The sequence below is a fragment of the Piliocolobus tephrosceles genome, chromosome 17 (assembly GCF_002776525.5).
Source record: "Piliocolobus tephrosceles isolate RC106 chromosome 17, ASM277652v3, whole genome shotgun sequence".
NCBI lineage: Eukaryota > Metazoa > Chordata > Mammalia > Primates > Cercopithecidae > Piliocolobus > Piliocolobus tephrosceles.
In genome coordinates, this window is record NC_045450.1 from 60,091,522 (window position 1) to 60,117,086 (window position 25,565).

A 25,565-nucleotide genomic window follows, 5' to 3' on the forward strand; every position below is an offset into this window, starting at 1 on the left:
TTTTTTTTTTTTTTTTTTATTTGAGACGGAGTCTCGCTCTGTCGCCCGGGCTGGAGTGCAGTGGCCGGATCTCAGCTCACTGCAAGCTCCGCCTCCCAGGTTCACGCCATTCTCCTGCCTCAGCCTCCCAAGTAGCTGGGACTACAGGCGCCCGCCAACACGCCCGGCTACTTTTTTGTATTTTAGTAGAGACGGGGTTTCACCGTGTTAGCCAGGATGGTCTCAATCTCCTGACCTTGTGATCCGCCCGTCTCGGCCTCCCAAAGTGCTGGGATAGCCAACTAGGACTTCTTTAAGGCTGGCAACAAATAAGAAAGCTACAGCTAATTTTCTTCCTTCTTCTTTTTTTTTTTTTTAAGAGACACGATCTCTCTCTGTCACCCAGGCTGGAGTGCAGTGGCACAATCACAGCTCACTGCAGTCTCAACCTTCTGGACTCAAGTGATCTTCCTGCTTCAGCCTCCACAGTAGCTGGGACACAAGTGCAAGCCACCATGCCCAGCTAATTTTTTTTCTAAGAGACAGGGTCTTAATGTATTGCCCAGGCTAGTCACAAACTCCTGGGCTCAAGCAATCCTCCTGAGAAAGTTATGGCTAATTTTCCTTTGCATCTTCCATTCTGGTAAACATGGCAGCAAAGGCAAAGCAGCATCATAATTCTCTCTCTCTCAGGCAAGGTGTCTGATCTGCAGCGAAAGCAGGTATTTGCACTGAAAGCTTCTCCAATGTGCCAAGTACATAAGGGACTGAGACTCAAATACTCACCCTGACCCAGCAGGGAGTGACGGCAGAGCTGAAGGGACATTAGCCGGTGGTTTTTCTTTCTCATTCTGCTTGAAGAAGGATTTGGCCTCTTTAGATGTAGCATCCACTTCCTTAGTCACCCTGTGCCAAGGAAAAAAGACATCAAGCTTACAAGAAGAATAAATACAAAGAAACAAGCTAGAAAAGGGAATAAAGACAATTAGAAAAAGATCCACTGGGCTTTCAATAAATTCTGGATGCTCAGCATTATGATAAAAGTTTACTACAATAACTTTCAATAAAGACATTTTCCTGGCTGGGTGCGGTGGCTCACGCCTGTATTCCTAGTACTTTGTGAGGTCGAGGCAGGCAGATCACGCGGTCAAGAGATCAAGACCATCCTGGCCAAAATGGTGAAACCCCGTCTCTTTTAAAAATATAAAAATCAGCCGGGCGTGGTGGTGGGAGCCTGTAGTCCCAGTTACTCAGGAGGCTGAGGCAGGAGAATCGCTTGAACCCAGGAGGCGGAGGTTGCAGTGAGCCGAGATCACGCCATTGCACTCCAGCCTGGGCGACAGAGCAAGGCGCCATCTCAAAAAAAAAAGAAAAAAGACACTTTCCCTCACTAAAATTAACAAATGGAACAAGAATGTGTATAAATTATATCTCCCTAAAACAACCCAAAGATGAAACAAAATCCCTTAAAACTGGCTAAATTAGCAATAATTTGGGAATGGACGAAAGCAACATGACTGAGAATTTTGTCTAATTTCAAATCTGAAACAATTATCTTCATTAAAACTGAGTCCTAAAGGATCAAATAAAGGTATTTATGGTACCTGAGAATTCAGATATAGAGAGAAGGAGAAATGTCTAATCTCTGCCTAGGCTTTCCAGTTAACAAAAACACCTGAGGAATGTTGTTTAAATGCAGTCTATCTTCCCTCCATGACTTCTCAGCATGAAATACTGCAGCAGTCAATACTAAATCTCGGTGGGCGTGGTGGTGGGAGCCTGTAGTCCCAGTTACTAGGGAGGCTGAGGCAGGAGAATCGCTTGAACCCAGGAGGTGGAGGTTGCAGTGAGCTGAGATCACGCCATTGCACTCCAGCCTGGGTGACAGAGCGAGATTCTGTCTCAAAAAAAAAAAAAAAAAATACTAAATCTCCATGCTGGGTTACTGATGTGAAGGCTGAAAAACACCCTCACACTGCACCCCACATGCAGATTAGCACTTAGACTTAAAGGCCCAGTGAAAGCTGAGATGGGGAAGATGGAATATTGGGAATATGGGTGATAGAACTGGGAAATAATGCCTAGGCTGGCACTATTTCAAGGAGAAAAACAAGAGTTTAAAAAAAAAAAAAAAAAAAAAAGGCCGGGCGCAGTGGCTCAAGCCTGTAATCCCAGCACTTTGGGAGGCCGAGACGGGCGGATCACAAGGTCAGGAGATAGAGACCATCCTGGCTAACACGGTGAAACCCCGTCTCGACTAAAAAAATACAAAAAAACTAGCCGGGCGAGGTGGCGGGTGCCCGTAGTCCCAGCTACTCGGGAGGCTGAGGCAGGAGAATGGCGTAAACCCGGGAGGTGGAGCTTGCAGTGAGCTGAGATCTGGCCACTGCACTCCAGCCTGGGCGGGCAGAGCAAGACTCCGCCTTAAAAAAAAAAAAAAAGAGGCCACCAGGCACGGTGGCCCATGCCTGTAATCCCAGCACTTTGGGAGGCCAAGGCAGGCGGAACATGAGGTCAGGAATTCGAGACTAGGCTGGCCAACATGGTGAAACCCTGTCTCTACTAAAAATACAAAAAATTAACCAGGCGTGGTGGCAGGCGTCTGTAATCCCAGCTACTCGGGAGGCTGAGGCAGGAGAATTGCTTGAATCCAGGAGGTGGAAGTTGCAGTGAGCTGAGATCACGCCACTACACTCCAGCCTGGGCAACAGAGCGAGACTGTGTCTCAAAAATAAATAAATAAATAGAGAAGATTCTGCAGAAGGCTCCTGTTTTATATCCAAAACAACCCAAAGATGAAACAAAATCCCTTAAAATTGGCTAAAGTAGCAATAATTTGAGAATGGATGAAAGCAACATGACTGAGAATTTGTCTAATTTCAAATCTGAAAAAATTATCTTCACTAAAACTGAGTCCTAACGGCTCAAATAAAGGTATTTATGGTACCTGAGAATTCAGATAGAGAAGGAGAAATGTTTAATCCCTGCCTAGGCTTTCCAGGTTAACAAAAACACCTGAGGAATTTTGTTTAAATGCAATCTATTATGGCCGGCAGCGGTGGTCTCTTTTGTAGCCCTCTGATAAGTTTTTTCTTGTTTTTTTTGTTTGTTTGTTTGTTTTTGTTTGAGATGGAGTCTTATTCTGTCTCCTAGGCTGGAATGCAGTGGCGTGATCTCGGCTCACTGCAACCTCCACCTCCTGGGTTCACGCCATTCTTCTGCCTAAGCCTCCCGAGTAGCTGGGATTACATGTGCCCGCCACCACACCCGGCTAATTATTTTGTATTTTTAGTAGAGACGGGCTTTCACCATGTTAGCCAGGATGGTCTTGATCTTCTGACCTCGTGATCCACCCACCTAGGCCTCCCAAAGTGCTGGGATTACAGGTGTGAGCCACCGTGCCCGGCGTTGTTTGTTTTAAAACCAGGTCAGGTACAGTGGCTCATGCCTGTAATACCAGCACTTTGGGATGTGCTGTAATAGTGAGCCCAGGGCCAGCCATGGTGGCTCACGCCTGTAATTCCAGCACTTTGGGAGGCCGAAGTGGGCAGATCATTTGAGGTCAGGAGTTCAAGACCAGCCTGGTCAACATGATGAAACCCCATCTCTACTAAAAATACAAAAATTAACTGGGTGTGGTGGTGCGTGCCTGTAATCCCAGCTACTTTGGAGGCTGAATCACTTGAACCTGGGAGGTAGAGGTTGCAGTGAGCTGAGAAGCATCACTGCACTCCAGCCTGGACAACATAGCAACACTTTGTCTCAAAAAGAAAAAAACAGGCCGGGCGCAGTGGCTCACGCCTGTAATCTCAGCACTTTGGGAGGTCAAGGCGGGCAGATCATGAGGTCAGGAGTTCAAGACCAGCCTGGCCAACATGGTGAAACCCTGTCTTTACTAAAAAAAGTACAAAAAATTAGCCAGGCATAGTGGCAGGCACCTGTAATCCCAGGTACTCGGGAGGCTGAGGCAGGAGAACCGCATGAACCCGGGAGGCAGAGGTTGCAGTGAGCCAAGATTCCGCCACCGCACTCCAGCCCAGGCGACAGAGCAACACTACATCTCAAATAAATAAATAAATACATAAATAAAAATAAAAGGACAAAGCCAAAACAAAACAAAAAAAATATTTCCCTACTCCACTGATGCTGAGCTTGGATACATGACTTGCTTCAAAGGCCAATGAAGTATTAGCTGATCTGAGAGAAAGAGAAGTTTAAACATGTTTGTGCTGTTTCTCCTGCCCCTTGAATTCGTCCCTTGAGTCATAAGGAGAATGTACCTCAACGGGCTGCTGGTCCAAAATGGCAGAAAGACATGCTGCAGACCTGAATCCAACAAATAAGCAACTTGTAGCTGAGCTGAGCTGAGTCTAAATCACTCAATCTCAGATACTCAGAGGAACACAGGCAACAAGTAAACGCTTATCATTCTATATCACTGAGTTTTGGAATGGTATGCTACGCAGCACTAGTGTAGCAAGAGCTGACTGACACATTTACATTTTGTGAGTAAGAAAACTGAAATATAAGGTTATGTTACTTATTCAAGGCTATCCTGAGATTAAGCAGCAATGCTATAGAGAACCCTATAGCAGACAGCATATTCCAAAGATGGTTGCCACAAATTTCCCATCCCCATATGCTCTTCTAGAAACCTGATACTAGTTTCCCAGTTAGAGGGGGAGTCTGTGTCATCACCCCTTGAGAGTGAATGGGCCTTTGTGGCTGTCTCAACTCAAACAGTTCTGTGGAAGTGGCATGACATGACTTCTGAGGCTAGCGAATAAAAGATGATACAATTTCCACCTGGCACGCTCTGTCTGTCTGTCCCTGTCTCCGTCTTTCTCAAGAATGTACCTTTGAAACTCCAAGCTACCACGAAACAAATCTGGTTACTCTGCAGCCACTATGTTGGAGAGATCATATAGGAAGATCACACAGAGGCAGACGTCTGAGAAGCCTGTACCAACCCCCAGGTGTTTGAGCCTTCCTAGCTCTGGCATCAGACATGGGAGTAAGGAAACCTGTGAAGTGGTTCCACACTTAGCCACTATCTGATTACAACTGTACAAGAGACCCTGAGTAAGAACAGCCTAGCTGAGCCCAGCTACCCCTGGAATCAAGAGAAATTAAAATAAAACAATTACTTTTTAAAGTCACTAAATTTTGAGGTGCTTTCTTACACTGTTTTAAAAATTACAAAATAAACCCACATCCAAATCTCAGGCTTAATGCAGGGTTCCAGAGTACTAAACTAGAAAGGGTACCTTTAAATTTCCTTGCTCTGGGTAGAATCTGGGGCAGACCAGCTAGTGAAGAACAAGCAGAAGCTGCCACTTACATATAGTAATCTGAACACATGCTTTATTCCAATCCTGCCAAAACCCTACTAAATAGTGGTAAGTTTAAAAAGATGAAACTACACAAGGATAATGAGAAGAAGTGTAATAGAAAAGGGATGCCAACAGAATTATCTTCTCTTTTTATGTTTTAAAGACAGGGTCTCATCGGCCGGGCGCGGTGGCTCAAGCCTGTAATCCCGGCACTTTGGGAGGCCGAGACGGGTGGATCACGAGGTCAGGAGATCGAGACCATCCTGGCTAACACGGTGAAACCCCGTCTCTACTAAAAAATACAAAATACTAGCCGGGCGAGGTGGCGGGCGCCTGTAGTCCCAGCTACCTGGGAGGCTGAGGCAGGAGAATGGCGTGAACCCAGGAGGCGGAGCTTGCAGTGAGCTGAGATCCGGCCACTGCACTCCAGCCTGGGCGACAGAGCGAGACTCCGTCTCAAAAAAAAAAAAAAAAAAAAAAAAAAAGACAGGGTCTCATCATGCTGCCTGGGCTGGATTCAAACTCCTGGGCTCAAGCAGTCCTCTGCCTTGGCCTCCCAGTGCTGGGATTACAGGCGTGAGCCACTGTGCCCAGCCCAAATTTTCTGACAGTAGAAAGCAGCCAGGTGCAGTAGCTCGGGCCTGTAATTCCAGCACTTTGGGAGGCCAAGGGCAGGAGGATTACCTGAGCCCTGGGCAACACAGCAAGACCCTGTCTCTACAAAAAATTTTTAAAAATCGGCTGTGCACGGTGGCTCACGCCTGTAATCCCAGCACTTTGGGAAGCTGAGGCGGGTGGATCAGCTGAGGTCAGGAGTTCGAGATCAGCCTGATCAACATGGAGAAACCCCGTCTCTGCTAAAAATACAAAATTATCCACACCACCGTGGTGGCACATGCCTGTAATCCCAGCCGCTTGGGAGGCTGAAGCAGGAGAATCGCTTGAACCCAGGAGGCAGAGGTTGCAGTGAGCCGAGATTGTGCCACTGCACTCCAGCCTCGGCAAAAAAAGCAAAACTCCATCTCAAAAAAAAAAAAAATCAGCCAGGCATCATGGTGTGCGCCTGTAGTCCCAGCTGCTTGGAAAGCTGAGGCAAGAGGATCGCTTGAAGCTAGGAGTTCAAGGTTACAGTTGGCTATTATCGTGGTACTATATATAGCCTGGGCAATAGAGTGAGACCTTGTCTCAAAAAAAAAAAAAAAAAAAAAGAAAGTAGAAAGCAAGTAGACAAGTAATAACTGGCTTTGGTTTTTGTTTTCTCTGATCTCCTAAGCCTATAGGTATGTGGAATGGCCAAAAACAGGCAAGCCAATGTGTACTACAGTACCCTAGAAAGGCTCATTAAATTGAGATACCAGGAACCTTTCGAGGCAGAGGAAAGGAATAGGGCTAAAACCAGTTGGAATTCTCCATCAGGAGCAACTAGGTCCCAGATCTCCTTCAGCAGCACATCATACCACAGGCTACTGCTCTACCCCATCCCCAATTCAGCAGAACCCATTACTCTGGAGAAATGAAAACCACAGAAGTTCCAGACTCAAAAGGCATGGCTGAAGTCCATTCTGAAAACAGAGGAATTACATGAAAATCTATGTATTCATTCTTCCTTTGCCAGAGCAACCCTGAAGCCTAGGTGTTCTACACAACTGAGTTACAAGATAGAATACTACCCAACTCACATTGGACTTTATACCAGTAAGAAATAATGTACTGTATTATGCTACTGAGTTGCTGAGTTTGTTACCTCAGCCTAGCCTGCCCTGGCCTGTCATATCAATTCTACTAATATGAATTTCACAAAAACAGAAAATAGGGGGAAGTTAAAAACAATAAAAGAAAACGTCCTATGGCCGGGCGCGGTGGCTCACGCCTGTAATCCCAGCACTTTGGGAGGCCGAGGCAGGTGGATCACAAGGTCAGGAGATCGAGACCATCCTGGCTAACATGGTGAAACCCCGTCTCTACTAAAAGTACAAAAAAATGACCCGGGCGTGGTGGCGGGCGCCTGTAGTCCCAGCTACTCGGGAGGCTGAGGCAGGAGAAGGGTGTGAACCTGGGAGGCGGAGCTTGCAGTGAGCCAAGATCGCGCCACTGCACTCCAGCCTGGGCAACAAAGCAAGACTCCATCTCAAAAAAAAAAAAAAAAAAGAAAACGTCCTAGAAGTGAAGGATGAGCTTCTATAAAAAGAGCCATAGAACACTGGATGCAGCCAATTTAAAAGCATCCGGCTGGACGCGGTGGCTCACACCTGTAATCCCAGCACTTTGGGAGGCCGAGGTGGGCGGATCATGAGGTCAGGAGTTGCAGACTAGCCTGGCAACATGGTGAAACCCTGTCTCTATTAAAACATACAAAAATTGGCTGGGCATGGTGGCTCACGCCTGTAATCTCAGCACTTTGGAAGAACGAGGCAGGTGGATCACGAGGTCAGGAGATCGACACCATCCTGGCTAACACGGTGAAACACTGTCTCTACTAAAAATATAAAATATTAGCCAGGCGTGGTGGCAGGCGCCTGTAGTCCTAGCTGCTGGGGAGGCTGAGGCAGGAGAATGGCGTGAACCCGGAAGGTAGAGCTTACAGTGAGCCAAGATCACGCCACTGCACTCCAGCCTGGGCAACAGAGCAACACTCTGTCTCAAAAACAAACAAACAAACAAAAATTAGCTTAGGGTGGTGGAAGGTGCCTGTAATCCCAGGTTCTCGGGAGGCTAAGCCAGGAGATGTGTTTGAACCCGGAAGGCAGAGGTTGCAGTAAGCTGAGATCGTGCCATTGCACTCCAGTCTGGGTGTGACAGGGCGCGACTCTGTCTCAAAAAAATAAAAAATAAAAAGATTTACATCAAGGCAAATCACTGTGAAGTTTTAGAATGTTGGTGATAGAGAAGATGAAATCAAATGACCTAAGTGATAGCTTAAGGAAAAGTAGCTTCTATGTAATTCATGTTTGCTTTTGTTTTTTACTACCTTTATAGAAATGACAAAACTGGAAAGAGTCACCTAAGACAATCAGGTCAACATTTTCTGAAAAGTGACCTAGCTCCAAGCACTGTTAGATGTTGAACATATAAAAAAAAACCACATGACTTTTGTTCTTAAGGAGCTCACAGTTCAGCAGAACAGTCAACCATGAAAGCAAGTCATGGTAATACATGATATATAGTAAGTGGCATAAAAGCAGCATGGAAAAAGTATAAACTGTGGGAGTATCTCTCATAATTTCTTAGTGCCAAAGTCCCATCTATATTCACTAGGAAACACTGGTATATATATTTCAGGAACTTCAGTAACTGACACCAAGTAATACTAGCAGATTACTCTTCATTGATAGTATGCCTAGAACAACTCCACTTTTAACAAGCAATAAGGGATTCAACTATCAAAATATCTTCACAGTTATTTTATAACTGTGAACAGTTAAATTATTATAGACCACTTGTAACGCACAAGAGGGAACCCTGACAGGAAAAGGCCTATTATTAGCAATAGTTAATTCAAGTGTTCTCAGCAGAAATTCCATTTTAACCTTATTTTCACTTACTCAGAACTCCCTGAAAGTCTTTATTTGGGCAGAAACTTTCCATGACTGGCTTTTTCCAAAAGGTGAATCATTTAGGAAAGTCTGAGCTAACTGGCTCAGCTGGTTATGTGATAGGGCAGAATACAAAACACTATATTCCCCCATTCCCCTAGGTTAATAAGCTAAACATTTTTCAAGTGGGGACAAAAACAAAACGAAATGACCAAAGCCCAAAATTTAACATTAAAATACAGTTAGAAAACCCAAGACTAACTTTGTGCTAACACTACTTTACACTTAGACCTACAAATTCCTTCCCATCATCACTAGCCCTTCTCACATTTCTTAAAGATGAAGTAATGCTCTTAATACAGAGACAAAAATAATTACATGAAGAAATTAAAACGTATGCTCAAATCCATACAACAAATTTGTATCTGGTTATCAATGAAAATTCAGATCTCATAAGTCCCCTCATGAGAATTCCTTATAATGCCTAAATTTAAGTGTAAATAATTTAAGTTAAAAAAAAATCCTGTCAACATGCCCACTATTAACAGGGTTTTTGTTTTCTTTAGGGGAAGGGAGTTACAGAACTTTCACTTTTCATGTTATATATCTCTGTAACGTATGAATTTTAAAGTAATAAGCATGCATCATTTTGAAATACAATGTAATTTATATGAAAAAAGTGCTTCCATACTCAGTTGTTTTTTATAGACATGGTGCTGCCCTCTCCTGGCAAATTATGAAAACAGCAGACTTCCTGAATACCCATCAAGTACATTTTAAAAAAATTACCATCCACTTGTTTTCAAACCTGAAATAGGAAATTTATGGCACAAAACTATCTTAGTATTTATTAACAAGTCCACAATATTTAATTTGACTGAAAATTTATGACTTTTTTTTGAGACAGGGTCTCACTCTGTTACCCAGGCTGGAGTTCAGTGGCACGATCTTGGCACACAGCAACCTCTGCCTCCTGGTCTCAAGGGATCCTTCTACTTCAGCCTCCCAAGTAGCTGAGACTATAGACACACACCACAATGACTGGCTAATTTTTATATTTTTTGTACAAATGGAGTTTCTCCATGTTGCCCAGGCTGGTCTTCAACCACTGGACTCAAGCAATCCTCCCTCCTCAGCCTCCCAAAGTGCTGGGATTACAGGCATGTGTCACTGCGCCCAGCCTAATGACTTCTTACAGCAACAGTTATTCACCAGCTTTTTGTACACTCTGTGTGAGGGCCACTGGTGAAGTTATAAATAAATCTTTCTTAGATAGTCTACATGACACATAGAAAATAATTCAAGCCAAAAAAGACTTCAAAAAAACTTTTAAACCTATATTCCTAATGGTACATTAATATACTTTCTATATTATGTTTATAGGACTTTCAAACTATTAAAAGTTTATACTGTCAGTGTTCTGTTGGTCCCCTACTGGATGGACAACTCAATAGCTTCCAGAATGATTTCAGGCAGTAAAATACATTACTAATTCATATCATCAATAATTATTTATGGGGCCAGGCGTGGTGGCTCACGCCTGTAATCCCAGCACTTTGGGGGGCCAAAGTGGGCGGATCATTTGAGGTCAGGAGTTTGAGACCAGCCTGGCCAACACGATGAAACCCTGTCTCTACTAAAATTACAAAATTTAGCCAGGTGTGGTGGCAGGTGTCTGTAATCCCAGCTACTCATGAGGCTGGGGCAGGAGAATCGCTTGAACCCAGGAGGCGGAGGTTGCAGTGAGCCAAGATCACACCACTGCACTCCAGTCTGGGCAACAGAGTAAAGACCTTGTCTCAAAATAATAATTATTATTAATATTTATGGATCATGAAAACAAGTAATTACCAAGGAAAAGGGTGCCTTACAATGAAGAATTCTGGAAGGTACTGTCTTAAGATACTGGTGGCCTAACTTATCCCCATCAATGTTGAGTCTCTTGATGGATGAGAAGCATCATCAATGTAGTATTTTTGTCTAACATAATTAATCTGAAGCTCATCATAAACAATGCAGCAATCCAAATTGGGGGACATTATGCAACACAAATGGCCTGGACTCTTAAAAAACAAGAAACAAAAAGTTTAAAACCAATGCTGTGAAATACAGAAAAGGCATGAAAAATAGTTCTAAGTACAAAGAGTTTAAAAAGACCAAATGCAAAAACAATAACAACAACAAAAGACCAATTATGGTTTTCATCTTAGATTGGATCTTAGAGGTGGCTCCACAGTGCAACGGACAGCGCATTGGACTTCTAGATTGGATCTTGGATTGCACAAGAAATACAGCTATAAAGTACATTATTGGGATAACTGGGGAAAAACTGAATGGAATCATTTGCATACAGTGCTATTCAAGTTTTGACTGCAAAACTACCTGTTATTGGTCCAAGATGAGATGGGCACAGAAACTGTGAGTATTTAGAAACTTGTACAGCAATTTGACAATGTCACAATACTCAAGACATGAGCAGTCAGCCCTTCCATTCAACAGAGTATAAATTCAGTTATGTCACATTTGCAAGGTGAGTCACATGTGATATGAATTATCAGTCACATGCAGTAGGACATTACAATGTGTGTGATATTTTAGAATTATTTTGTCAACTAAAGCCTAAAAATGTAATAAAATGTAAGCATTTATTTTTATAACTTTTTACAATCATTTCAATTGTTAATCAATTGTAATTTTAAAAATTTATACAGGTGCCAGGCATGGTGGCTCATGCCTGTAATTCCAACACTTTGGGAGGCCGAGGCAGGCAGATGGCTTGAGCCCAGGAGTTTGAGACCAGCCTGGGTAAACCCAGCTATACAAAAAACACAACAGGCTGGGCATGGTGGCCCATGCCTGCAATCCTGGTGCTTTGGGAGAATGAGGCAGGCAGATCATTTGAGGTCAGGAGTTCCAGACCAGCCTGACCAACAAGGTGAAACCTCTTTTCTACTAAAAAGACAAAAAAAATTTAACCAGGCATGGTGGTACATGCCTGTAGTCCAGCTACTCAGGAGGCTGAGGCAGGAGAATTGCTTGAACCCAGGAGGTAAAGTTGCAGTGGGCTGAGATTGTGCCATTGCACTTCAGCCTGGGTGACAGAGTTAGATGCCGTCTCAAAAAAAAAAAAACAAATGACCCAGGCATGGTGCTATGCATCTACAGTGCTAGGTATTCAGGAGGCTGAGGTGAGAGGATTGCCTGAGCACAGGAGGCATGGGCTGCAGTGAGCCAAGACTGTACCACTGCACTCCAGCCTGAGTGACAGAGCAAAACCCTGTCTCACAAAAAAAAAAGAAAAGAAAAGAAAAGAAAAAAAAATTTATGCAGATGGTCAGCTGAGCGTGATGGCTCACACCTGTAATCCCAGCACTTTGGGAGGCCAAAGCAGGAGGATCACTTGAGGACAAGAGGTCAAGACCACCTTGGGCAATACAGCAAGACCCCATCTCTACAAAAAAATAAAATAGGCCAGGTGCAGTGGCTCATGCCTGTAATCCCAACACTTTGGGAGGCTAAGGCAGGAGGATCACTTGAGCCCAGGAGTTCAAGACGAGCCTAAGCAACATAGGGAGACCTCGTCTCAAAAAAATAAAAACAAATTAGCTAGGCATGGTGGCCAATACCTATATTCCCAGCAAATCTGGCCATAAACTGGCCCCAAACAAAATCTCTGCAGCACTGTAGCATGTTCATAATGACTCTAATGCCCAAGCTGGAAGGTTGTGGGTGTACGGGAATGAGGGCAAGGAACACCTGGCCCACCCAGGGCGGAAAACCACTTAAAGGCATTCTTAAGCCACAAACAACAGCATGAGCAATCTGTGCCTTAAGCACAGATCTGCTGCAGTTAACTAGCCAAACCTATTCCTTTAATTCGGCCCATCCCTTCATTTCACATAAGGGATACTTTTAGCTAATCAAGTACAGAAACAATGCTAATGACTGACTTGCTGTTAATAAATATGTAGGTAAATCTCTGTTTGGGCCTCTCAGCTCTGAAGGCTGTGAGACCCCTGATTTCCTACTTCACACCTCTATATTTCTGTTTGTGTGTCTTTAATTCCTCCAGCGCCACTGGGTTAGAGTCTCCCCGACCGAGCTGGTCTCGGCAAGTGGCACCCAACATGGGGCACGAATCCAGGTCGAAGGGTCACCAGAGCGATGGTTGGAACAGAAAACTAGCTGGAGGACACCCAAGTACTCTTAAAGCAATCACCATAGTGAGTAACAAGGGGAGCTCAGAAGCTTCAGGGTAACAATCGGACAGGTGTGGGGTCTGGTTTGTTTCACCTTGGAACTTTTTCACACTGATGATGAGGAGGAACGAGAATATAGTGAAGTAACAGAAGAGGTTACAGAGCATGTTTATCAGCTAAAGCTAAAGTGGCAAAGGAAGGAGAGGTTCATCCCTACCCTTCTGCACTCCCTCATTATTATTTTGAAGAAAAAGACCCTCAAGATTTTTCTTTTCTGGAGGACACTGGGCGAAAAGTAGTTGCCCCAGTGACTGTTCAAGCAGCACCGCTCTTAGTTCTATTCAGGCAGGAATTCAGCAAGCTAGACGAGAGAGTGATATAGAGGCTTGGCCATTCCCTGTTAGAATATACCCCCCAGATCAACAGGGAAACATTATAGCTACATTTGAGCCTTACATTAAATTGCTCAAAGAATTTAAACAAGCTATAAATCAGTATGGACTAGGTTCTCCTTTTGTAAAGGGACTGTTAAAGAATGTTGCTGTTTCCAGTTGGATGATTCCTACCAACCGGGATGCTCTTATTCGAGCTTGTCTAGCTCTGGCTTACAATTTAAAACTTGGTTGGCAGATGAAGCTTCCATTCAGGCTGCTCGCAATGCCCAGGCCCAACCTCAAATTAATATAACTGCAGACCAACTTTTGGGGGTTGGCGGCTGGGCTGGTTTAGATGCACAAGTGGTCATGCAGGATGATGCCATAGAACAGCTTAGAGGAGTGTGCATTAGAGCTTGGGAAAAAAATCACTTCAGGTGGAGAACAATACCCTTCCTTTAGTGCTATAAAACAGGGACCAAGAGAACCATACGTTGATTTTACAGCTCAGTTACAGAAGTCCCTCAAAAAGATGATTGCAGATTTGGCTGCTCAGGATATAGTGCTGCAGTTATCAGCTTTTGACAATGCTAATTCCGATCGCCAGGCTGCTCTGTGACCTATTAGAGGGAAAGCACATTTAGTTGATTATATCAAGGCCTGTGATGGTAGTGGAGGTAATCTGCATAAAGCTACTTTGTTGGCACAGGCAATGGCAGGACTGAGTGGATAAAGGAAATACTCCATTTCCTGGAACTTGTTTTAACTGTGGGAAGCATGGTAGAAAAAATCAGCAAGTCAGGCTGCCAGATAGGGGAAAAAAGAAAACTGCTGATCCTGAAATATGTACAAAATGTAAAAAAGGAAAACATGGGCCAATCATTGTCACTCTAAGTCTGATAAACATGGGAACCCGATTTCAGGAAACATCATGAGGGGCCCATCCCGGGCCCCATTCTAAACCAGGGCAATTCCAGCTCAGGCCATTCCCTCACCCCTGTACAATGTTTGTCCCCCATCACAGCCGGTAGTGCCACAGTAGATTTATGCTGCACAAGAGCTCTGAGCCTTCTGTCTGGGGAACCCCCGCAAAAGGTTCCAAGAGGAGTCTGTGGACCCTTGTCAGCAGGGACAATAGGATTACTTTTAGGAAGATTGAGTTTAAGTTTAAAAGGGATACAAATACATACAGGAGTCACTGATTCAGATTACAATGGGGAAATTCAAATTTTTGTATCTACTTGTTCCCTGGAAAGCAGACAGGAGAGCACACAGCACAGCTCCTGACTGTGCCATATGTAGGAACAGAGAAAAGTGAAATTAAACCAACAGGAGGATTTGGAAGCACAAATAAACAAGGCAAAGTAGCTTATTGGGTAAATCAAATTACTGATAAACGTCCTATCTGTGAAATAACTACTCAAGGAAAGAAATTTAAAAGTTTGGTAGATACAGGAGCAGACATTTCAATCATTTCTCTACGGCACTGGCCGTCTGTGTAGCCAATTCAAGCCACTCAATTTAACATAGTTGGAGTTGGTAAAGCCTCTGAAGTATTTCAAAGTAGTTATATTTTGCATTGTAAAGGGCCCAATGGACAATCTGGGACTATTCTATCAATTATAACTTCTGTACCTATAAATTCACAGGGAAGAGATTTATTACAACAATGGGGAGCACAAGTTCTAATTCTAGAACAATTAGATAGCCCTCAAAGTCAACATACGATACATGAAATGGGGTATGTCCCTGGTATGGGACTAGAAAAAAATTTGCAAGGTTCGAAAGAGCCACTTAAAGTAGAAAAACAAAGTTCCCGCCAAAGATTAGGAAATAATTTTTGATGGCGGCCATTGTTAAGCCTCCAGAACCTATACCTTTAAAATGGTTAACAGATAAGCCAATTTGGATAGAACAATGGCCTCTAAGTAAAGAGAAACTGGAGGCTTTAGAGGCATTAGTTACTGAACAATTAAAAAAATGGGCACATAGCTCCAACATTTTCCCCTAGGAATTCTCCAGTTTTCGTAATTAAGAATAAATCAGGTAAACAGAGAATGTTAACTTACTTAAGAGTCATCGATTCAGTTACACAACCTATAGGAGCAGTACAGCCAGGATTGCCTTCTCCTGCTATAATTCAAAAAAAACTGGGCTTTAATAGTCACAGATTTAAAAGACTATTTCTTTAGTATCCCCTTAGCTGAGCAAGACTGTCAACAGTTTGCATTTACAATTCCTGCAGTAAACAACCTGCAGCCTGCTAAGCATTTTCATTGTCTTACAGATGGGTCTAGTAATGGTAAAGCTTCTTATTCTGGCTCGAAAAGTAAAGTTTTCCAGATGCCCTATACTTCAGCTCAAAAAGCAGAGCTTGTAGCGGTAACTGAGGTATTGACTGCTTTTGATATGCCTCTTAATGTGATTTCTGATTCTTCATACGTGGTTCATTCCACACAGTTAATTGAAAATGCTCGGCCGGGCATGCTGGCTCAAGCCTGTAATCCCAGCACTTTGGAAGGCTGAGGTGGGTGGATCACAAGGTCAGGAGATTGAGACCATCCTGGCTAACACAGTGAAACCCCATCTATACTAAAAATACAAAAAAATTAGCCGGGCTTGGTGGCGGCACCTGTAGTCCCAGCTACTCGGCAGGCTGAGGCAGGAGAATGGCATGAACCCAGGAGGCAGAGCTTGCAGTGAGCTGAGATTGCACCACTGCACTCCAGCCTGGGTGACAGAGCCAGACTCCATCTCAAAAAAAAAAAAAAAAAGAAAATGCTCAGCTACAATTTCATACAGATGAACAACTAATGACTTTATTTACCCAGCTGCAAACAGCAGTTAGGAGTAGAATGCACCCTTTTTACATCACTCACATTAGGGCTCATACACCTCTTCCAGGACCTTTGACTGAAGGGAATCAAATGGCTGATCACCTAGTTGCTAAGGCAATATCTAATGCTAGACATTTTCACAATTTAACCCATGTTAATGCCTCTAGTCTCAAATGTAGATGCAGCATTACCTGGAAGGAAGCTAAAGCTATTATCCAGCAATGCCCAACTTGCCAAATGGTACATTCCTCATCTTTTACAGGAGGAGTTAATCCTTGAGGACTGGAACCTAACTCTCTTTGGCAAATGGATGTCACATATGTTCCCTTGTTTGGGAGACTAGCTTATGTACATGCATGTGTGGACACTTTTTCTCACTTTGTCCGGGCTACACACCAATCAGGAGAGTCTTCTGCCTATGTTAAATGTCATCTTTTGCAGTGTTTTGTGGTGACGGGCATTCCAGCTTCTATTAAAACAAATAATGCTCAGGCTATACTAGCCAAGCTCTAGCTACACTTCTCTATGTGGAATATTAAACACATTACTGGTATCCCATACAATTCTCGAGGACAAGTCATAGTGGAAACAATGAATCTCTCCCTAAAACAGCAGTTGCAAAAGCAGAAGGGAGACAGAGTATATAGAACCCCACAGATGCAACTGAATCTAGCATTATTAACTTAAATTTTTTTGAGCCTGCCCAAAGGCCAGATGTTATCAGCACACGAACAGCATCTACAGAAACCACCTGCAAAGACAGAAACAGAACAACTGATTTGGTGGCGAGATTCAATAACAAAAAGTTGGGAAATAGGTAAAATAATAACTTGGGGTAGACGTTATGCTTGTATTTCTCCAGGCAAAAATCAACAGCCGATTTGGATACCATCAAGACACCTGAAACCTTATCACGAGACAGATGCCGAGGAAGAGACTCCGGGTGGATCCCGAGGACCACCCGGTTGCAGCCATGTCAAGACTGATGCTGACGATGGCCCCAACTGTCATGAGCAACACCCATCGAACACAGCCACCCACCTGGGGACAGATCAAGAAGCTGTCACAGATGGTGGAAGAAAACCTGAGGAAAGTGGGATAACCGGTCACAACGAGTAATTTAATGGTAGCTATGATAGCGGTTATCACCACTGTCATGAATATTCCTTCAATAAGGACTGAAGAGAACAATTACACTTATTGGGTATATTTATCAATCTTGGCTAGCAGTAATGCCTGGATGCGATCGCTCTATGACACAGTTACACATGCTTTCTGATCTCAGTATTTACCATAATAAATCTGCTCCTATAATTAAGGCATACCACCCTCAAAAACCTATTTGTAAACAGGATTACACTCAATTAGAAAAAAATGAATGTACTTGTTTAGGAAGATTGCACTGCAGAACAGGCAGAGGTGCTGCGCAACGATTCCTATGGAATCATTATTAATTGGTCCCCTAAGGAGATGTTTAGCTTAAATTGCACCTCTCAGTCTGTGTGCCACGGTCACACTACGTTAAGATGATCTGAACAAAACGGTCAGATTGCAGAAATGATAAGAAGTACAGCAGAAGCTCCTATTATCTGGAAACATGGCGGTATAGTGGCACCTCAACCTCAAATGATTTGGTCCACTCTAGGAGCTTAACATAACGATTTGTGGAAACTATTAAATGCTCTTAATAAGATCAAAATTTGGCCGAGTGCGGTGGCTCACGCCTGTAATCCCAGCACTTTGGGAGGCCGAGGTGGGAGGATCACAAGGTCAGGAGATGGAGACCACGGTGAAATCCCGTCTCTACTAAAAATACAAAAAATTAGCCAGGCGCGGTGGCGGGTACCTGTAGTCCCAGCTACTCAGGAGGCCGAGGCAGGAGAACGGTGGGAACCTGGGAGGCGGAGCTTGCAGAGGGCCGAGATTGCACCACTGCACTCCAGCCAGGGGGACAGAGCGAGACTCCGTTTCAGGAAAAAAAAAAAAAAAAAAAGGATCAAAATTAGGGAAGAAATAAAAAAGCCTCTAGAAGGACACTCTACAAACTTGTCTTTGGATATTGCAGAATTAAAGAACAAATATTTAAAGCATCCCAGGCACACTTGACCTTAATGCCAGGAACTGGAGTGCTTAAAGGAGCTGAAAATGGATAAAAACACTTGGAAGCTCTGTGATTTCAATGATGTGTTTTTAATCTGTGCTGTTTGTCTTCGTACAGTCTGCAGATGTGGATCCTGACTCCTGTGAGAAGTAGCTCACCCTGACAAAGCTGCCTTTGCTTTTATTCGATTTGCAAATCAAAGAAGGGGGACATGTTGGGAGCAGCCCTCCCCCCCAAAATCTGGCCATAAACTGGCCCCAAAACTGGCCATAAACAAAATCTCTACAGCACTGTAATATGTTCATAATGGCCCTAACGCCCAAGCTGGAAGGTTGTGGGTTTACAGGAATGAGGGCAAGGAACACCTGGCCCACCCAGGGTGGAAAACCGCTTAAAGGAATTCTTAAGTCACAAACAATAGCATGAGTGATCTGTGCCTTAAGGACATGCTCCTGCTACAGTTAACTAGTCCAATCTATTCCTTTAATTAGGCCCATCCCTTCGTTTCCCTTAAGGCATACTTTTAGTTAATCAAGTATCTATAGAAACAATGCTAATAACTGGCTTGCTGTTAATAAGTATGTGGGTAAATCTCTGTTCAGGGCTCTCAGCTCTGAAGGCTGTGAGACCCCTGATTTCCCACTTCACACCTCTGTATTTCTGTGTGTGTGTCTTTAATTCCTCCAGTGTCGCTGGGTTAGGGTCTCCCCGACCAAGCTGGTCTTGGCACCAGGTATCAGAGAGGCTGAGGTGAAAGGATCTCTTGAGCCTGGGAGATCACAGCTGTAGTGGGCCATGATGGTACCACTACACTCCAGCCTGGGCAACAGAGTGAGACCCTGTCTCAAATAAATTAAATACAATATTAAAAATAAACAAATAAACAAATAGGCCAGGCACAGTGGCTCACGCCTGTAATTCCAGCACTTTGGGAAGCCAAGACGGGTGGATCACAAGGTCAGGAGTTCAAGATCAGCCTAGCCAACATGGTGAAACCCCATTTCTACTCAAAATACAAAAATTAGCTGGGCGTGGTGGCACGCACTTGTAATTCCAAATACCCGGGAGGCTGAGGCAGGAGAACGGCCTGAACCCGGGAGGTGTAGGTTGTGGTAAGCCGAGATCACACCACTGCACTCCAGCCTGGGTGACAGAGCAAGACTCCATCTCAAAAAATAAAAAATAAATAAATAAAAATAAACAAATAAGCCGGGCGCGGTAGCTCATGCCTGTAATCCCAGCACTTTGGGAGGCTGAGGCGGGAGCATCACTTGAGGTCAGTATTTCGAAACCAGCCTGGTCAACATGGTGACCACCTGTACTAAAAATATAAAAGTTAGCCAGTTGTGGTGGCAGATGCCTGTAATCCCAACTCCTCGAGAGACTGAGGCAGGAGAACCACCTGAACCTGGGAGGCAGCGGTTGTAGTGAGCCGAGATCATGCCACTGCACTCCAGCTTGGATGACAGAGACTCCGTCTTAGATAGATAGATAGATAGATAGATAGATAGATAGATAGATAGATAGATAGATAGATAGATAAACAAGCAAATAAATGAAATAAAATAATTAGCTAGTTGTGGTGATGTTCACTTGGAAGGGTGTGGTGGGAGGCTGAAATGGAAGGATCACTTGAGTCCATGAGTTCAAGGTTACAGTAAGCAATGACTGCACAACCACACTCCAACCTGGGTGACAGAGTGAGACAGCTCCTGTCTCTAAAAAACAAAAAATAATCCTAGTAGTTCCAGGCAAGAAAGTAATTTCACATGTTTTTCAGTAGCAAATAAATTATACAGGTAATAATGAAAGATAGAAGCCTAGAAAAGTAGTGTTTCTATAAATTAACATGTTTCATAGAATGTTTTGAATTGTACTTTCTATTTAAAAAATATTCACACATGGCTGGGTGTGGTGGCTCACATCTGTAATCCCAGCACTTTGGGGCGCCAAGGCAGCAGGATCGTTTGAGCCCAGGAGTTCAACAGCAGCCTGGGCAACACAGTGAGACGACATCGCTACAAAACAATTTTAAAAGTTAGATAGGCACGGGTGGCATATGCCTGTAGCCCCAGTTACTCAGGAGGCTGAGGTCGGGGGAAGTCAATTGAGCCTCGTAGTTGGTTGAGGCTAGCGTGAACAACAGAGCAAGACCCTGTCTCAAAAAAAAAAAAAAAAGAATTCATGTATAGGAAATTCGGGCTTCCAGAATTCCTTTTTTCTTTCACTAAAATATAACTTAAATTTAATTATAACTTGATGGGATAAATTATTGAAAATGGCTACTAATGAAGCATTTAATATAAACTTTGAAAACAGTATCACAGGCAGGGTGCTGGTGGCTCACACCTGCAATCCTAGCACTTTGGGAGGCGAAGGCAGAAGGATCACTTTAGCCCAGAAGTTCGAGACCAGCCTAGGCAAAATGGTGAAACCCATCTCTACAAAAAATACAAAAATTAGCCAAGCGTGGTGATATATGCCCGTAGTCTTACCCACTCGGGAGGCTGAGGTGGGAGAATGACTTGAGTCCTGAAGGTTGAGGCTGTAGTGAGCTGAGACTGTGTCACTGCACTCCAGCCTGGGTGACAAACAGAGACTCTGTCTCAAACAAAAAGAAAAGAAAAGAAAGAAAGAAAGAAAGAAAGAAAGAGAGGGAGAGAGGGAGGGAGGGAGGGAGGGAAGGAAGGAGGGAAGGAAGGAAGGAGGGAAGGAGGGAAGGAGGGAAGGAAGGGAAGGAAGGGAAGGAAGGGAAGGAAGGGAAGGAAGGGAAGGAAAGAAAATGAAACACAGTACATTTTTTACTTTTATCCGGATTCATTCTGGATAAAGGCAAAAAAACGAAAACTCTGAACTAAATGAAACTGCTTTAAAATGTATACTTCTGATGCCATGAAAATATCTCTGTGTTACACCCTGGCAGATTCCATGTTAAAAAAAAAAAAAATTTTGTGTGAAAGATGGAATGGTGGATGGAAGGCAGGAAGGAGAAAACCAACAAATAAATAATTTACACATAAATTATCCACCGGGAGGAGCAGAGTCATAAATACAATTTAGATTAACAATAAAGAAATAAGGTCTTTCATCACAATTAAAACTTTAAATATTAATATAAACAGCGGGCCGGGTGCAGTGGCTAACGCCTGTAATTCCAACACTTTGGGAGGCCGAGGAGGGTGGATCATAAGGTCAAGATTTCAAGATCAGCCTGGTCAACTCGGTGAAACCCCATCTCTACTAAAAACACAAAAATTAGCCAGGCACGGTGGCAGGCACCTGTAAACCCAGCCACTCTGGAGGCTGAGGCAAGAGAATCACTTGAACTGGGGAGGCGGAGGTTGCAGATAGCCGAGATCATGCCACTGTACTCTAGTCTGGGTGACAGATCAAGACTCTATCTCAAAAAAATAACAGTAATAAAAACAAAATAGTGCATGTTCAAAGTGCGCGTCTCACATTTAATACTGAGAATTGGTATTTTACTCAGCTTTTTGTTTTTTTGTTTTGAGACAAAGTCTTGCTCTGTTGCCCAGGCTGGGGTGCAGTGGTGCGATCTCGGCTTACTGCAACCTCTGCCTACCGGATTCAAGCGATTCTCATGTCTCAGCCTCCCAAGTAGCTGGGATTACAGATGTGCACCACCACACCTGGCTAATTTTTGTATTTTTAGTAGAGATGGGGTTTCACCATGTTGCTCAGGCTGGTCTCAAACTCCTGACCTCAAGCGATCCACCCACCTTGGCCTCCCAAAGTGCTGGGATTATAAGCATGAGCCACCATGCCAGGCCAGCTTTTTGTCTTAATAACAGAATGAAAGGTAACAGTCATTCCCCGTATATTAACACGTTCAATGAACAGCCTGTATAGTTATGTAATTCTTTCCTTTTTCCTGTCTGCAGTTCGTTTTGACCACACGCATTGAAACGTAATGTTATATCTATTAAATCCTTTTTCTCCCCCCACACCTGTCGATAGAGGTTAAAAGGCCCACACTTGGAGGGGGCAGGTGGCCCCAGTTATACGCACACAGTGCTGTGGTGCTGCAGCCGGAGCCCCACGGCCACAAAGAGAGGTAGCAGGATATCTGCTGAATCTTAGTAAAACGTTAGTTATCTTTTATATTTGTTTTTCTAGTAATTCCTTTGTATTGTGTTTTTAGAAAAGTACTGATCTGCAATAGATCAAAAATTTTAAGTTGGGGTCCTTCACTATAGATAGCAATATGCTCTAATGTTAACTTTAGAGAGCTATATTGTGTTACAATGGAGAATGCCCTTGGTTGTAGGAGACACGTGCTAAAGTATTAAAGGCTAATGTGTCACAGTGTCTACAAGTAAATTTCAAATGGTTCAGCCAAAACAAAAGAAAAACCCAGATACAAATGGTGAGAGAGAGGCAATACATTAACCAGTGTGAATCTGGATGATAGGTATGTAGGTGTTTGTTTTAACACTATTCTTGCAACACTTCTGTAAGTGTGACATTTTTTCAGAAGAAGAAGTTAGAGAGAAATTTTTAATAATAAAAAGTTTTGTTCCATACCATTTATAAAAGTGATAATGGCCAGGGAGAGTAGTAAAACCCTGAAGTCCCAGCTACTTAGGAGGCCGAGGCTGGAGGATTGCTTGAGCCCAGGTGTTCAAGACCAACCTAGGCAACACAGCCTTTCCCAAAAACAACCCTTTCTCAAAAAAAAAAAAAAAAAGAAAACAAAAACACTGATAATGTCAATTTTTTCATAAATATACCTTCACTAGATAAATAATATTGAAAACATTATTTTTAAGAATAACAATTTTAGGGAAAATTGTATTTTCAGAGAGCCTACAGGTCTAATTAATTACTGCCAATGAAAATCAATGTGACCGCCTATAAATGTACTGATTGGTACTTTCTCTGTTCTCATTTAGTTCTAAATTACAAATCTGCTATTTTCACATAATAAAATTTAAATAAATGGGGGAGGGGAAATTACAGGTATGTGGCTCTTACCTAACAACCAGGAGACTAACCTGGTCAAGGCATTAAGCCCCTACTAAACCTATGGTAAATAAATCTTATTAATCAATCGGAAAAATATTATTAAGGTAAGAAAATAATATTGAGGCAGGGCACAGTGGTTCACGCCTATAATCTAAGCACTTTGTGAGGCCGAGGCAGGTGGATCACGAGGTCAGGAGTTCAAGACCAGCCTGGCCAACATGATGAAACCCTGTCTCTACTAAAACTACAAAAACATGGCCAGGCACTGTGGCTCACGCCTGTAATCCCAGCACTTTGGGAGGCCAAGGCGGGTGGATCACTTGAGGTCAGGAGATCCGAGATCATCCTGGCTAACACAGTAAAACCCCGTCTCTACCAAAAACATAAAAAAATTAGCCGGGCGTGGTGGCAAGCACCTGTAGTTCCAGCTACTCGGGAGGCTGAGGCAGGAGAATGGTGTGAACCCAGGAGGTGAAGCTTGCAGTGAGCCAAGATCGTACCAAGAGCCAAGATCGCACCACTGCACTCCAGCTTGGGCGACCTCCAGCTTGGGCGACGGAGCAAAACTCTGTCTCAAGGAAAAAAAAAAAAAGGCCAGGCGTGGCAGCTCATGCCTGTAATCCTAGCACTTCAGGAGGCCGAGGCAGGTGGATCACCTGAGGTCAGGGGTTCAAGATCAGCCTGCCCAACATGGCGAAACCCCATCTCTACTAAAAACACAAAAATTAGCTGGGTGTGGTGGCACACGCCTGCAATCCCAGCTACTCGAGAGGCTGAGGAAGGAGAACTGCTTGAATCTGGGAGGTGGAGGTTGCAATGAGCCGAGATTGCACCCTGCACTCCAGCCTGGGCAACGAAGTGAAACTCCATCTAAAAAAACACAAAAACAAAAACAAAACAAAACAAAAAAACTACAAAAACATTAGCTGGGTATGGTGGCCTGTGCCTGTAATCCCAGCTACTCAGGAGGCTGAGGCAGAAGAATTGTTTGAAATGGGATATAGTAGGTGGAGATTGCAGTGAGCCGAGATCATGCCACTGCATTCTAGCCTGGGCTACAGAGCAAGACTCCGTCTCAGAAAAAGAAAATAATACTGAAACCAAATTTGTCTCCTTGTATTTTCTTATCTGATTTCAGAGACTTCAATGGGGCTCAGATTGCAGTCAAGGAAAGTAATAAAGGGAACATGATTTACCAAAAGTCACAAAACATGGCAATGATCAAGTGGAACAAAATACTTAACTCTTATATTCCCTTGCTTCTGTTCAGCTGACCACTTCGTAAAGCTCAAAAACTACACTGCTAAATGTGAAAGGACCTTTCTCATGCTCCCTGATAATTTATAAAATCAGTTTTCCTTGAGTTCAAATATAACTCTCCCAAAATATTATGATGGATTGAAATGAGGATAGATGGCTAACACCAGTTAGAGAGAGATGCTCATTTTTAAAAACACTAGTTTCAAAGTTTGTGAAACTTGGAAAAGTTTGTTAAAACTTTCAAAGTTTGTGAAACTTACCGTACTTCTTCACCAGCAAAATCAAACACCTTGGTGATTTTAACTTTTTCTGTTTCTTTAGGTTTCTCTAGCTCTTCTGCTTTTACCAACAATTTACTTGAACTTGTCTCTTCAGTCTCCTCTCCTTTCTACAAAAAAAAACAAGAAATGTAATCAGTTTCACCAAAAGATGAACCATATTGTTTATAGCTACTTTTTATTATTTTTTTTCTTTGAGACAGCGTCTCACTCTGTTGCCCAAGCTGGACTGCAGTAACACAATCTTGGCTCGCTGCAAGCTTCCCACCTCCCAGGTTAAAGTGATTCTCCTTGCCTCAGTGTCCAAAGTAGCTGGGATTACAGGCAACCGCCACCACATCCAACTAATTTTTGTATTTTTAGTAGAGATAGGGTTTTGCCATGTTGACCAGGCTGGTCTCAAACTCCTGACCTCAAATGATCCGCCTGCCTCAGCCTCCCAGAGTGCTGGGATTGTTGGCGTGTGCCACTGCACTCAGCCTATAGCTACTCTTAAATGTCTCATCTCTAATTAGTTAAAGGCCTATTGGAAATTTATATGATTAGAGAAGCTTATTCTCCTACCATAGGAAATGCTTTGCTTTTCACTTAGTACAACTGTTAACAAAAGGCATCTGGTCGATTTCCGTAGGCTTCAAATGTCAGTAATGTAGGGTGTTGCTGGAGAGGCATTCACCTTATTAAT

At 43.4% G+C, this 25,565-nt stretch overlaps 1 protein-coding gene and 1 non-coding gene across 3 annotated transcripts in view; both read right to left on the reverse strand.

The window, feature by feature from the left end:
• The window catches only part of CFDP1 (craniofacial development protein 1), a 155,235-nt gene that overhangs the window by 106,738 nt on the left and 22,932 nt on the right, over positions 1–25,565 (reverse strand). For both annotated transcript variants that reach the window (XM_026456466.1, XM_026456465.1), the window contains exons 4-5: positions 24,863–24,990; positions 766–885 (exon numbers count right to left, since the gene is read on the reverse strand). In XM_026456466.1, the coding sequence (XP_026312251.1) occupies positions 766–885; positions 24,863–24,990 (248 nt within the window). The remainder of the gene's footprint in view (positions 1–765; positions 886–24,862; positions 24,991–25,565) is intronic.
• On the reverse strand, positions 22,323–22,425 carry LOC111552586. The gene has a single exon (XR_002734675.1). It is a non-coding gene; the product is annotated as a small nucleolar RNA SNORA76 (small nucleolar RNA).